Source organism: Condylura cristata, unplaced genomic scaffold (assembly GCF_000260355.1).
Source record: "Condylura cristata isolate star-nosed mole 26May11 unplaced genomic scaffold, ConCri1.0 scaffold00008, whole genome shotgun sequence".
NCBI classification, from domain to species: domain Eukaryota; kingdom Metazoa; phylum Chordata; class Mammalia; order Eulipotyphla; family Talpidae; genus Condylura; species Condylura cristata.
The window spans coordinates 34,189,341-34,203,408 of NW_004567109.1; the positions used below are offsets into that span (position 1 = coordinate 34,189,341).

Sequence of the window (14,068 nt, forward strand, 5' to 3'; positions counted from 1 at the left end):
TTACTCTAAAAAAATTATGTGCATACAGATCACTTGGGTTTTCCTTATTTGGAGATTCTGATAAATAATGTCCTTAGGCTCCATACTTTGAGAAAACCTGACTTAGGGAATGTACTACTACCTGTTGAGCTCATAGCCTGAGCCAGGCATGGTGGAAGCACACTTACTCATTTAATTCTTACAAACCTCTTGCAGGGTCGAAACTAGTCCATTTCGTAATGAGTCATAGAGAATCTTATAGAGAATCTTATGTTGCCTAAAAACACTCTCTTTTCATGAATTTGTGGTTTTATCATGTTCTTATTTCCTGAATTTCCTTCCTCTGTTCTTATTTCCTGAATTTCCTTCCTCTGGGCTTTTTTTTTTTTTTTTAAAGATTTATTTATTTGTACATACAGAACTGGGGTACAGGCCAGAGACTCAGGGGCAGTGAGAGACTTCACCAGAGACAGAGTGGGGAGCAGAACAGGCAGATCGAGGAAGTACACTGCTGAGGGGAGCAGCGGACGGGTCAGGAGAGGTCTGCCACGCCATGTGGTCTCCTCCGGTGCAGGCAGGAATCGAACTCATGCGGAAGTGGCTTTAGCTTCTCAGTGCAGTGCTTTAACCCGCTGCGCCACCAGGGAGGGCCCCCTCTGGGCTTTTTACTCAATATTTCTTCCATTTAGGAATCATTTCTAGGGAATCTTTTAAATACAAGTTCTAATTACATTAGCTGACTTATTTTTAGTACATTTTGAGCTTCCTACAGTCATGTCATTAGAAATGGTATTTTCTTAAAAAGACATACCTTCTTTTCCTTAACCCTTATTTTTAAAATTACTTTGTTTATTAAGGTAACATGGATTTACAACATTGTACATGTTTCTAGGATATAGGTTCACACCTTTACAAATGCATTTTACCACCCAAAAATCTTCCATCATAAGCCATTGGTCTTCTTCCTTCTCTGCTTATCCTTAACCCTTGATTGAAGCTAGTTGAGGGTAGAAATTGGTCATCTTCCATTGTAATAGCATTGTATATTAGAGTGTCTCACATAGAGTAAGAGCTCAGTAAAGTATCTGAGATGATTAAAAGATGGTTTGTTTACACTTTTTCCATGTTATATACCTACAGTCCTTAGGGCTTAAGATTATTTTTATTTTAAGATTTATTCTAGCTGTTTAAACTTGCTTATAATTTTTTCCTTGTATTTGCTTATTAGAAGATGTTATCATTTCATGTCTGCCCTTAATATGTACACAGATGTTTAAAAGAGATTTGACAAGTTATTAATATCTAAAATCAACCTAGATACAAAAACATTGACATGGTGGGTGAGCTCCTAAACTGTTCATTCCCCTAGGGGAGTTGTTGAATAGAATTCAGAGGTCCTATATTAATTTAGAGTTTGTCTTTAAACTAATTTTAAACTGATATTTGTAATCCTTGGTTTCCTACCAAGTGGTATGAGATGTTATGTCAGCTATCTGTCTGTAGTCTATCTCTATTATATGTGTGTATATGTGTGTATTTGCAATGATACACTGTAGGTATAAAGGGGTAGTGAAGTTATTTTCTTTATATTGTTTTAGCTGCAGACATTCAATACTGCTGCACCTTGTCAAGATGTCAAACAGCTGACTAATGGAGTTGCCATGGCACAAGTTCTAAATAAAATGTAAGTCGCCCAAACTTTCAGTGAAGGAACTGCAAACCCAATCCCAAGAGTGTCACTCGAAATTATCATTTGTTTGTGGTGTTTTTATAACAGTAAAAGAGAACTGTTTTAACCATGACATGATGCCTGTAACTCTGACCCGTGACATGATGCCTATAACTCTCTAGCACCATTTCTGTGGTTTCCTGGTTAGATGTTTAGAAAAGTAGATATATCCACTGTCAACTCATTTTCTTTAAGCTCTGGATTCTGCTATTATTGCTGATCTTTTCTCTCTGGCTTTTCTTTCTTTTTTTATATTATTTCATTATTTAATAGCTTTTCTGCTGTTATAGTAAAATAGTGAAATGGCCAGTCAGAAACTTCTGTTTCTACATAAAACAAAGCACAGTGATATAAAAAGGACCTTACTCTCTTTTTTGGCTCCTTTTGACCACATTTGCATATTTTCTCTAATATCTAAACTTCCTTGTTACCTAAGAGCCATTTATATTTATTTGAACCCTTTTAATTTTGTAGCTTTTCAGAAGTCTGAATCTAAATAGTGAAACATAGCACACGTTTTCCTTAGGTTGGGCCAGTGTATGATATTCCTGCTAAAAGGGCATATATTACCTTTATTTCTTTGAACACTTCAAGTACACTCTGAACACTTTAAATGTATAGATAAAAATGCGTGTGCATATATACATATATGTGCATAAATATACGTGCATTTATATATGCATTAATAGCTATTATGACACATATTAAATCACATCATTGTTATTATTGAAGATGTAAAGGGGACATTTGCTTTTGGAGAAAGTATAAAAACTTAATGAATAAAAAATTCATTATTTATCTGAGGCAAGCATGCTTCTAGATAATGCTATCTTAAACATTAATGCTCATATGATTTGATTCATGCAAGGTAGGCCATGGAATTTATTGCTAGAGTTTCATAGTTCCATAATTACTATCATTAGTTTGAATACATAATATGTGTCTTTCTTTTTAAAAAAGTATGTAGGAGCCAGTGATATTTATAAAACACATGGGGCAAAAACTATACTGTAGCTATATTATTTTGGTAGTGTTTCTCTAACAATGTACCACAAATTACATGGCTTAAAATAACAAAAATGTAATTTCTCATAGTTCTGGAGGCTCAAACTATGAGAAGGTATGGGTTGGGTTATATTTCCTCTGAAACTTCTAGATGAAGGTGCTTCCTTAATTCTTTCAGCTTCTGCTAACATCAGGCATCCCTTGGCTTGTAAAAGCATAACCCCAATTTCTTGTTTCTGTCATTATGTGATTGTCTTCCTTCTCTACCTCTTCTCCTTCATCGAACGCCAGTTATGTTGTGTTAAGACCCACCCTAACTTAGTATGACCTCATCTTAACTACATATGCAGAGATGCTTTTCAAATAAGGTCACATTTACAGGTACCCTGGACTAGGTTATAAGCCTACTTTTTGCTTGGGAGGCTGTTCAACTCACTACAGCTATAAATGTTGCATGATGTTTTCTTCAACAAGAATCTTATTTTTGTTAGCTTAAGCCTGGATAACTTCTCTTCTTGTCTTTAACTAGATGTATTTATAAGAACATTAAGAGAGACAATGTAGAATTCCAGAGACCTTAAGTATTAATCACTTGTTTACTCATTCATTTGAATGAGTAAACAATTTGTTCAAAAGAAATTATTATATATTTCAAATAGGTTAATTAAAAATGATGAAAATGGTGAACCCATGTTTTGTAATAGTGAAGTGTTACATCTTTTATGTTAGCACATTTGAGACAGAATGATTTCTGAAAAGCCAGGTGTGATATTCTAGTTTCAGCTTTGTATTTTTAAATTCAAGATATAGCCTTGGAAAATAACTCCTTTTAGTTTAATCCTTCACTTTAGTTGACTTATTTTTAAAATAAAAAAAAAGTATTTTTTAGATGAGACCTTTAAGACCTCTTCTAGCACTAATATCTGGTGTTTCCTTATCCCTTATTTACCACCTTTCCCTTTGCACACCTTTATTTATGCTCTAGACCGCCTTTAATAGCTGTTTCTCTGAAAGTCAGAGTAGTAAATGATTTTTCTTCAAATATCTTGCTCAAGAGCTCTGGCCTTCCCTGGTGGTATCAAGTATCTCCACACTATGAAGGTGTCCACAGCCACTGCAGCAGGAGTGATCCTCAGGGGGGTGACCCACATGGCACAGCAGACCTCTCCAGTCTTGTCTGCTTCTCCCCTCAGCAGTGTATTTCAGTAGATCTGCTGGTTCTGCTCCCTCTGTCTCTGGTGAATCCTCTCACCCCTGTGCCCTCCCTCCCCCGTCTCTGGTTGCCTGCACCCCAGGTCTTGTGTACATAAATAAATAAAATAAATCTCAAAAAAAAATACCTTGCTTAATTCTTCACTCAGTGGGCATACACATATTTGAAGAATAAAAACTAGTTAGCTTTTAACACTGTTTATAGTCCACTGTTCTTCAAGACCTTAATAAATACATATAATTACCAATTCTTTTATCTTGGACTTAAGTATCAATATTATATTTTATAAGTTTAAAACAAACATTGTTCTTGTATGTTTCTCATACTCATTTTTCTCAATTACAATGAAATAAATTTATTTTGGACCTGGCCTTGTACTAATGTCACTTGGGGCAGTTGCTTAGCTTCTCTCATCTTCAGTTTCCTATTGCGTAAGTGACCATAATAGATACTTGCCTGGTTACTCTAATATTTAAATGAAGGCATATGGAAAGCAGTAGGCACAGTGCTTAATACATAGTAAACATATTAAAGTGCTAATTTCCACCCCTATTTAAAATTGTGACTTTTTCATCTTTTTGCTAACTGGGTGCCTATATGAGACATTTAGTAAATGTTTGTTAAATTGAAGATGTTAAGTACCTAACTAATTTATTATGAGAAATTTCAAAAGAAATTCTTAGGAATCACAAAAAATTCATTGGGGTAATTTAAATAATGTTTACTAATGTTATTAAGGATAGAAGTTAAGATATAAAATAATATCTTGGTATTTTTCACATTTGCATTTTTATTTTAGAGACGTAGCTTGTTTCGATGAATCTTGGTTAAGTCGAATTAAAGAAGATACTGGTGACAACTGGAGAATAAAGGTATGCAGAACGAATGTTAGAAGCACTTGATGTCAATAATAGTTCTAAAATTAACACCAAGTTCAAATAATTCTTTTTTTTTAATTAACTTGGGAATACATTTTATTGTGTACAATTTAATTTCAACATAAATGTATTTTTATGTGACTACCAGCATAGTTAGCTGTAGGACATTTCCTCCTCTAATCCAAAAGATGCACTTAAGTACCCTTTCCTAGCATGACATTCAGAGGCTGTGTGTCTGCTTTCTTTCACAATGGATTTCATTTGCTGAGTTCCAAATTAAATGGAATCAGATATTATGTGTTATTTGGTGCTCTGTGTCTAGCATCTTCCACTAGTGTAACGTTTATGAGACTCATCCATGGTATTAGTAGTATTTCTTTTTCTGCTTGGTAGTATACTTATATAATGGTTTGCTTAGTCGTTAAATAATTCATGGATGTTTGAACTGTTACTATTTTTAGCTACTGTGTTTCCTTGGATATGTTCCTGAGTGTAGTTGCTGTTTTATTTAAGTGGGTATTTAACTTTATAAGAAGCTACCAAATTGGTGGTCCACATTTTCGCATTTGTAGCCACTGTGAGACTGTGCATTTCAGTGTTGTTTCCCTGGCTTTTGTATCCTTCAAAGAGTGTTGAACTCAGGATACTTATGAATCATTTTGGGCTTAACAGTGTTATTAGCGGTGGAATACTGATCTAGTTTTTCCTCCTGATCTATGTTACATGCATTGGTAAGTTGTGAGCATTTTGGGGTCTTTAGTGAATGCTTTATTTCACTTTGGGCTGGTGAGAGTTTTAACAATCTCTAACCCCATGTAATCTTCAGGAATTTGTCAGTTCATGATTCCCTGGATTGTTTTTTCCTTGGATATAAATTTTTTCTTTTTTACCTCAGGATGTGTCATTTCTATATTTGTATGTTAATATTCAGGTAAATATTCAAAGGAACCACTGTGCAGATTTCTGGAGCTTTTTTTTCTCTTTGTGTAATATTCACCTCTTTTTCTGTCTGCCTTGCAAACCGCTATACTTTGTCCTTCCTGAATTTCTGATGTCTATTTCTTTATTCAACAAGATCAGGCTTTGCTTGGTTTCCACCTTCCTATGCTGTGGTGTGAAAGTTGCCTCCAGAGAGAAATCTTGAACTAGAGTAGTGCTCATCTTTTTTGTTTTTGTTCTCTTAAATATCAGAATTCTGTACTGTCTATTGCTAAAGCTTGAAAGTTACTGTATATGTATTAGTCCTGTAGTTGTAGTTGTAACAGGTGAGTAAGCCTAGACCCATTTATTTATTCATGACTGGAGGAAGGCATGTTCAAAGCTACATCTTTAAAGTTGCGACTTGAATATTGTAGTTCACTTTAAATAGAAACACCCCACCTAAACTATATAAACATGAAGAATTTTTCCTTCTAAGCAAACTTTTAAACTTTGCTATTTAAAGAATATCAGGTACTTGCATTTGTAGAATTTTATCATATAAATTTTTGTTTTGTTTTTATTAAGGGGAAGTTTTTATTGTCTTCACCTTGGTGTATGTTTTATTTTATCATTAAAATGAAATAATTTTAATTCTTGTTTTTTTCCACTAGGCTAGTAATTTAAAGAAGGTACTTCAAGGAATTATGAAATATTATAATGAGGTATGAAAAACATACAACCTGTTTACATGCAAAATGCTATAATGGACACTGCAAAATAGTTTGGCCTTTTATTTGTAGCATTTTACTAGAATGTAACTTTTACCTTAAATGTACTTTTTAAATCATTTTTATAACATTCAAGTTTTATGAACATAAATGGGCTCCTACTTAACATGTTAATTTATAAAAAAAATAAAGCTGATTCCATACTAATAATTCTTAAATTGATTATATTCTTAAATAGTTAACCTCAATGTTTGTGTGTTTTAACTTTATGCAATCCTGTAAAGTAAACTTTTAAGTAAATTGAATTCTCACCCTTTGAAAACATTAATTTGACATTTATTTCTAATGGAAACAACAGCAAAGATGTAAACTATGAAATAATGCTTGTGCAAGTGAATTGGGGATAAATGCAGAGTGAAACAAATATTAAAGTCAGATTAGATGAGACATTTATTCAAAGAGCTTTTTTTCCTTATTCATGATTGTAGAAAGTTCTCTGGTAGTATTTCCTGATACATAAAAGTTTATCACATAATGCTTGCAAGTGTTTGCCAATAAAGTATTTTGTTTCTGTTTTTTGTAAATTGTCATAACATTAAAATTGGAGTTTTTCCAAATAATTTTTATACTAAAAATGTTCAAATTACTAATGCTTAACACTCATTTTGAAACTTTATTGATGCCATAAAAAATTTTTAGTAAGCTCAAAAAATAGAGAGAAGGTCATGAATGATTACTCCGTTTGTTTATTTGCTCATTCATGAGAGTGTGATGGCTAATAATGTGGTTCTCTATTAAATGGTCAGTATCAATATATTGTGAATGCCATAGAAACAACCTAGAGAAAAAAGAAGCCTAAAATACTTAAGTTTTTTCATAATAGATCAGTACAGGGGTTTCTTAAAAAAACTCGCTCTTTATAATGTAGGATCTAAGGATATTTGGTGTGAACCATTGTAATTATTTCTGTAAGGTTACTTAAAATTTTAGGAGATTGCTTTAATTTTGCTAACTGGTTTTAATCAGTAGTTAATAATTATACATATATCATTTAATTTATATAACTTTCACAAACTTATAATTTATTTTCCTTTTAATTAAATGGAGTAAATTCTGTTACCTACATAAATGAGTGATCTAATTTATTGTTTTGATATTGCAGTTTTTAGGACAACAGATTTCCGAAGAACTTATTCCTGATTTAAACCAAATAACTGAATGTTCAGATTCTGTGGAGCTTGGGAGGTTGCTCCAACTTATTTTAGGTTGTGCAGTCAACTGTGAAAAGAAACAAGGTAAGTAATGTTCGTCATTTGGCAATATGTAGTAGAAATAACCTATTTTTGTCATAGGAAATAGTATAAAATGTTAAGTTTGGCTGAAAGCACCCTGAAGTATATGTCAGAGGGTCTGAATTTTAACTTAGCTCTACATTAAAAAGCTGCAAATGTTGATTATCCGTTTTGAACCAGGATTCTGTGATTCATATTCAGTGCTAAATTCCTAAATATATTTCAATTTAATTAGTTAAATATATTTGGTGCTTAAAACTTAGTGTATATTTTTAAAAAATGTACTTAACCACCAATATATTATCTTTCAGATTTAAGTTTCAGAAACTTAAAATCATTCAGATTTTCATAAAGAAATATGCAAATAGTAAATTATAATCTAGGCTCCTTGAAATTATATCCTTCTGCTTCCAGAAGATTGCATTGCATTCAGATATGCAATCTGGTGATAAAAATGGAAGTTGGTATTTTCTGTTGATATTTCCATTACAAACATAGGTGATTCATGAATATAAATACATGGTTTTTGCTTATATATAATGAATAAATTGATGACTTTCTTCAGTCTTTTATCAGTCTGGGTGATAAGACATTAGATTTTTTTAGGGGAATGAGCAGATACAAATGAAAAAACTTACTAAAGTTTTAAAAGAAAATACAGGGGCCCTCCCTTGTGGTGCAGCAGATTATAGCACAGCACTAAGAAGCTAAAGCCACTTCAGCATGAGTTTATCCGGGCCCCAGAGGTGACCTACATGGTGCAGCAGACCTCTCCTGACCCACTTGGTGCTCCCCTTCATCGATCTGCCTGTTCTGCTCCCCACTCTGTCTCTGGTGAATCCTTTCACAGCTCTGTACCTCTGACCTGTACCCCAGCTGTGTATGCATAAATAAATAAATTTAAAAAAAAAGAAAATATAAAATACCTTACATTTTAGAGTGAAAATTGATTTTCTAAGTAATCCCAGATTTTGCAACATCTCATTCTTGGAAGAGGAAACTGATGTGGTTAGTAGTACCCTGTTATTTTCAGTGGAAAGATAACTTTTATAGTGCTTTCGTGGACTAAAAGCCTTCCATTATCCAGAAAACCCATTTTCTGGAAATAATTCCAGTGGTTGTGCATTCTCTTTTTGTTATTCCTCCTTCTTCACCACCATAGCACTTAGTCATCAATGCAGTCCAGCATCTTTCACTATCTTTGTCAAGTTCTTGACTTCATGATAAAAAAAAAACTTTACAGAAATTCTAAAATTGTACAGAAGGAAACATTAAGTTTTCTTAAAAGAATGAGTCCTTAAAAATTTTGGAAAATTGTTTCAGCTGTAGAGTAGATACCATTGAAGTGGATTAAATGTGCAAATATATGAAAGGCTCTCCTTTATGGTTCTTCATTTTCCTTTAAAAATCTTCCTAGTTTTATTGAGATATTGCTGATATGTATCACTGTATAAAATTAAAGTTTAAAGTATACATATTACCTTAAAATGACTGCCTCAGTAGGTTTAGTTAAGATCTCCTATCTAATATTGATCAAAAATAATAAGAAAACCATTATTTTCTCCTTTTGGTAAGAACTCTTAGGATCTGCTCTCATAACATTTTTCTGTGTACCACCATATAGCCAGCTCTGTTAACCTAGTCATGATGACATACATTAACTCCTTACTATTTACTTATCTTACAACTGGAAATTTGTACTTTTGACCACCTTCCTCCATTCCATGACTCTCACCTCTGCTAACCCTTCATCTGACTTATTTTTCTGAGTTTGATTTATTTTTATGTTTTGTTTTAGATTCTGCATATAAGTGAGATCCCACCAGTATTTGTCTTTGTTTGACTTATTTCACATAGCATAATGCCCTCGAGGTCCATCTTCATTATTACAAATGACAGTATTTTTTCTTTTCTTTTCTTTTTTAATCACTGAATAACCCTTATTTTTTATTGGGACAAAAACAGCCTAGCATATTGCATGTGAGTTTGTGGCAAGGTGTGAGAATCTACTTGAGGTGGACTTGGTAAATTTTCAGCAGGTATTTACAGGAGAACTTTTTTTAAAATTTCCATGAAATGAACTAAGTAAAAAAATGAAATTCTGTACTTAAGATTTTAGTAGTTTACTTAATTCATGGGGATACATCCACAGGAAAGAAATTGTCATAATTATTTTAAGATTAATTGCAGCTTTTCTTTATAAGAAAATAGAGGTTTTCTTTAGGAAAAATAACAGTTAAATATTTATGTAAGTCTTTTCAATTATGCAATTTTAATGGAGTCTATTTCTAGTGAAAAAAAAAAGTGCTCACATAAGGCATATGTGGTAAATAAATCTTTTACCGTATAAATGAATGACAAAAGTACTATAGGTCAAAAGTAGTATTTTTTCAGATATGATTTTTTTTTAAATCATAGAACATATTAAAAATATAATGACATTGGAAGAGTCTGTTCAACATGTGGTCATGACTGCTATTCAAGAGGTAAGTTATGTGATGTTCATATGTGTGAAAATTCTAAACCAAATTATATAAAATTTTTCATATAAATTTCATAGATGTTTATTTCATAGATGTGTATTTTTGTGTTTGTATGAATTTTCCCTCTGCTACAGATTTGCTTACAGTTAGGTTGTGTTTCTTTCTCTCCATCCCCCTCCCAAAGAATCGAAAAAGAACTTGTAACTTTTCAGCATACAGCTGTTTTAATATAAAGTACTTATTTTAAGCATGCTTCAGATGACCTCATTAACATAGTGCTAGAACATGGTATTATTTATCTTAATGACCCAACCTCTTATATAATTTTATTTGAATAATAGTCTAAGAGTCATTGAATTAAGGCAAGAAAACACTAAAAAGTATTTTACTGTCATTTCAAATAAATACTTTTTTACTGCATAAACATCACATTATTGTACTTTACTATTTTAATTTTGTAGTTGATGAGTAAAGAAATATTGAACTCGCCTACAAGTGATGCTGTTGGAGAATTAGAGCAGCAGGTGAGTGTTCAAGTACGTGAGAAAAATGTTGAAAATAGTGGTATAGTTCCTTTCCAGATTACTGTCACAAGACTTAAAGGAGGATATGCAAGAATATTTTCCTCATGAAATTTAGATTGATCATTTTTCTTGAGAGTTCAGTTGAATATTATTAATTTTTCCTTAATAATGCAAGTAGTATTGGTCTCCAGTGTTTATGATCATGTTTGAGTAGTTGAGTACTCAACTACTTTCCTTCCAGTACTTGTGATAAATATGAGGCTCATTCTATGTGATGTCACAAATAGTAGATAATCAAAAAGTTTTCTGCTAAATTATAATATATATAATATGTTAATATGATTTTTGTCACAATTTGTCCTTTCTTCTGATAGTGACCAAATAGTTCAAAAACCTTTTACCCAAACTTCTTTCCTTGCATCTATGACATGATAATTTTACATGGGATAGGACTGCTCTCTCTGTTGTAAAACTCAATCTGGGCTGTAGGGGAGAAAGAGGAGTGGCAAATGCCTCTTTATATTCCTGTTATACTTTTAGATATCTGCTTTTTATTATTTCCACTGGGCATCTCAAGAAGCATTTCAAATGAAAATTTTCTATACAAATTTTATTCAAATTAAAAAATGATGTTACTTATTTTTTTCCCTGTAGTGAAGTAAATATTTCATCTAATACTTTTTTGTTTCAGTATTTCACAAGAATTTACATAAAGCTTTATTTTTGTGAATAAAATGGCAGTGGGACTGCAAATATTTTTTTTTTTTTTACAGGAAAAAACCAATACATTTAGGCTTAGTTGTTATTAGGTAAAATTTAAGAACCATTTCCAGTAACATTGTATATGGGTGTTGTGATGAAAGTATCTTTTATAACTTGTGTCAGAACATGATTTACTAAAAATCCAGATGCTTTGTGTTTCAGCTTAAAAGGGCCTTGGAAGAACTTCAGGAATCTGTAGCAGAAAAAGAAGAACTGAGGCAAAGATGCCAAGAACTAGATCTGCAGGTGTGGGAAAAAAAATCTTTGTGTATGAAAAGTGTCCTTTCAAATTTACAAAAGTTTTATTTTATTAATTGACAAGTGTTTTGGAGGTCAGATTTCATTTCATGGACGGAACATTGAAAGGATTAGCCACAGGGTTACATATACATTCATGAATTTTATAATTATGTTTCTCTCAGTGGGAAATTGAGTTAATTACTTTCTTATTTTATAATTTCAGCTATTCAGATAGACCTTTTTCCATTTGTAAAATGGGGAAATTAAAGTAGTTACTCCATGTCTGTGAAATATTAAGTGAGGTAACTTATGGAAGTACTTAGAGGTGCTTGACTGCCCCCAAAATGCGAGTGCCAAGTTTGTTTTGCTAACATGTATGTGCATATGGACATGTGGGTATCTAATTCTTATTTATGTGCACAGACCTGTCCACATGCACATACATGCTCACAAATAAATTTGACATTAGAGGCAATGGTTAATGGTTAAAGGGGAGGATAGTCAACCAGGCCACCTGTATTCAAAACTGAACTTGACACTATTTGGTTGTATACACAAATAAACTACTTTCTCTACACTTCAATTTTCTTTTGACTATTAATGTGATAATAGGCTGTATCTTCCAGAGTTATTATGAGGACTAAATGTGATAATATACACAAACCACTAAGAGCAGGGGCTGGCACATATGTCTTATGCATGTCTTTACATCTGCTGTTATTTTCTGTGGGAATATGAATATGAATGTGAAAGTGCATTAAGTCTTGAAAAGAACATATAAAAGGTTAAGTGTACCTTCATTATGTACTATGTATAAATTGTATTTTTTATTCAAATAATGTGCTATATAAGTAGTGGACTCTGCATTGTATGAGGAGAAAGAACTAGGGTCATGGTAGCATAATGCTTGCTTAATGGAAATCAGTGTCTAGAATGGTAGTTCTGGGTAATATTTCTAACTCTCTGGGATTTGCAGATCAGGAAAAGCGAAGTGGCTTGGTCAGGGCCCCATACTTAGTGCAGTGATAGCACTATCCATAGCTTCTACCTTCATGTTTAAAAATCAGTCCTTTATACAGGACCAGGGGAGAAAATAATAATAATGATGAACAACTATCCAGAGACATTTTACGGGGGTGGAATGGGGAATGGGATCAAAAATGGTGCACTGGAAGTACACTGGACTATGGTGATGGTACATGGGTGATTTGGTGATGAGACACCCACAGGGATTACAACTGAGATAGAAAAAGGGCACAAAATGATGTAAAAATAAGCTATTGTATTATTTTTAAAAAGTCAGTCCTTTGTACTTGGACAAATACAAAAATTGTATTAAGTTTGTGTTGTGGTAATGTTGGCTTACAGTTCAATTTAATAAACACACCTTTTCAGATGTTGTTTACCATACCATGCCTACTATCAGAGATCAGTAATCCTCCACTAAGGAACACTGGTTCCTTTACCCACAACCACTCAGCTTTGCAGTCAGATTTCTGGGGTTTGTTTGGTTTAGTTTTGTCTGAGTGAAATTATCAGTTATTTGTCTTTCTCCTCACTTCACTTAGCATTATTCCCTCCAGTTCGTCCATATTTCCATTGTAAGGATTTTAAAGGCATAAGTGCTCACTCTTTTCTATATCAATCACCGAGAATCGTGTGTGACAAGTGATAGTCACTAGGTTGCGTACTCGACAAGGAGAGATACCTAAATTGAATGTAGGGAGAGAATTTGTTTTCTCCTTTAGCCACTGACAGTTACCCAGCATTAGTATTTCTCATTTGGAAGACAGTGTTTGTTACTTGCCTGTACTATATCTGATGAAGTCACTTAATTTTTATTTCATATTTGTGTCATTAAGGTGACACAGCCACAGAACTGGGTTGAATTAATTTTACCTATTGAAAATGTTCATAGTAAACTTGTCGGTTATATGATGGAAATTAATCTTTTCATACTGACTGCGATCAAATCACATGTAAATATTTTAAAGTAGAAAGTAAATAGAATCAAGGGAACAAACCATGCTTGTTACATACATGTTTAAGTAAAGTAACAATGTTATTTTTTTAGTACCCAGTGCTAATGTTGGTATGGTTCTAAATTTGCATATTTTATCCATCTTAAATAAACAGCTCACTGTAAATGAGTTTAGTTTAGCATTTTGTTAATGATTCATTAACCCAATGAATTTACTGTCTTCTGAAGACATATGTGATTGATGATTTTCTCCTATGAGCCTATAATGATAACGTTATGTATATATGTCTACATTTTGACAGTTTACTAAGAAACAACTTTCTTAAAAGTTAC

At 32.7% G+C, this 14,068-nt stretch overlaps 1 protein-coding gene across 1 annotated transcript in view; it reads left to right on the top strand.

Moving 5' to 3' along the window:
* The window catches only part of HOOK1 (hook microtubule-tethering protein 1), a 40,682-nt gene that overhangs the window by 4,762 nt on the left and 21,852 nt on the right, over positions 1-14,068 (top strand). The window contains exons 2-8 of the mRNA XM_004679055.2: positions 1,578-1,663; positions 4,726-4,798; positions 6,397-6,447; positions 7,616-7,748; positions 10,164-10,231; positions 10,690-10,752; positions 11,677-11,760. Coding sequence (XP_004679112.1) covers positions 1,578-1,663; positions 4,726-4,798; positions 6,397-6,447; positions 7,616-7,748; positions 10,164-10,231; positions 10,690-10,752; positions 11,677-11,760 — 558 coding nt within the window. The remainder of the gene's footprint in view (positions 1-1,577; positions 1,664-4,725; positions 4,799-6,396; positions 6,448-7,615; positions 7,749-10,163; positions 10,232-10,689; positions 10,753-11,676; positions 11,761-14,068) is intronic.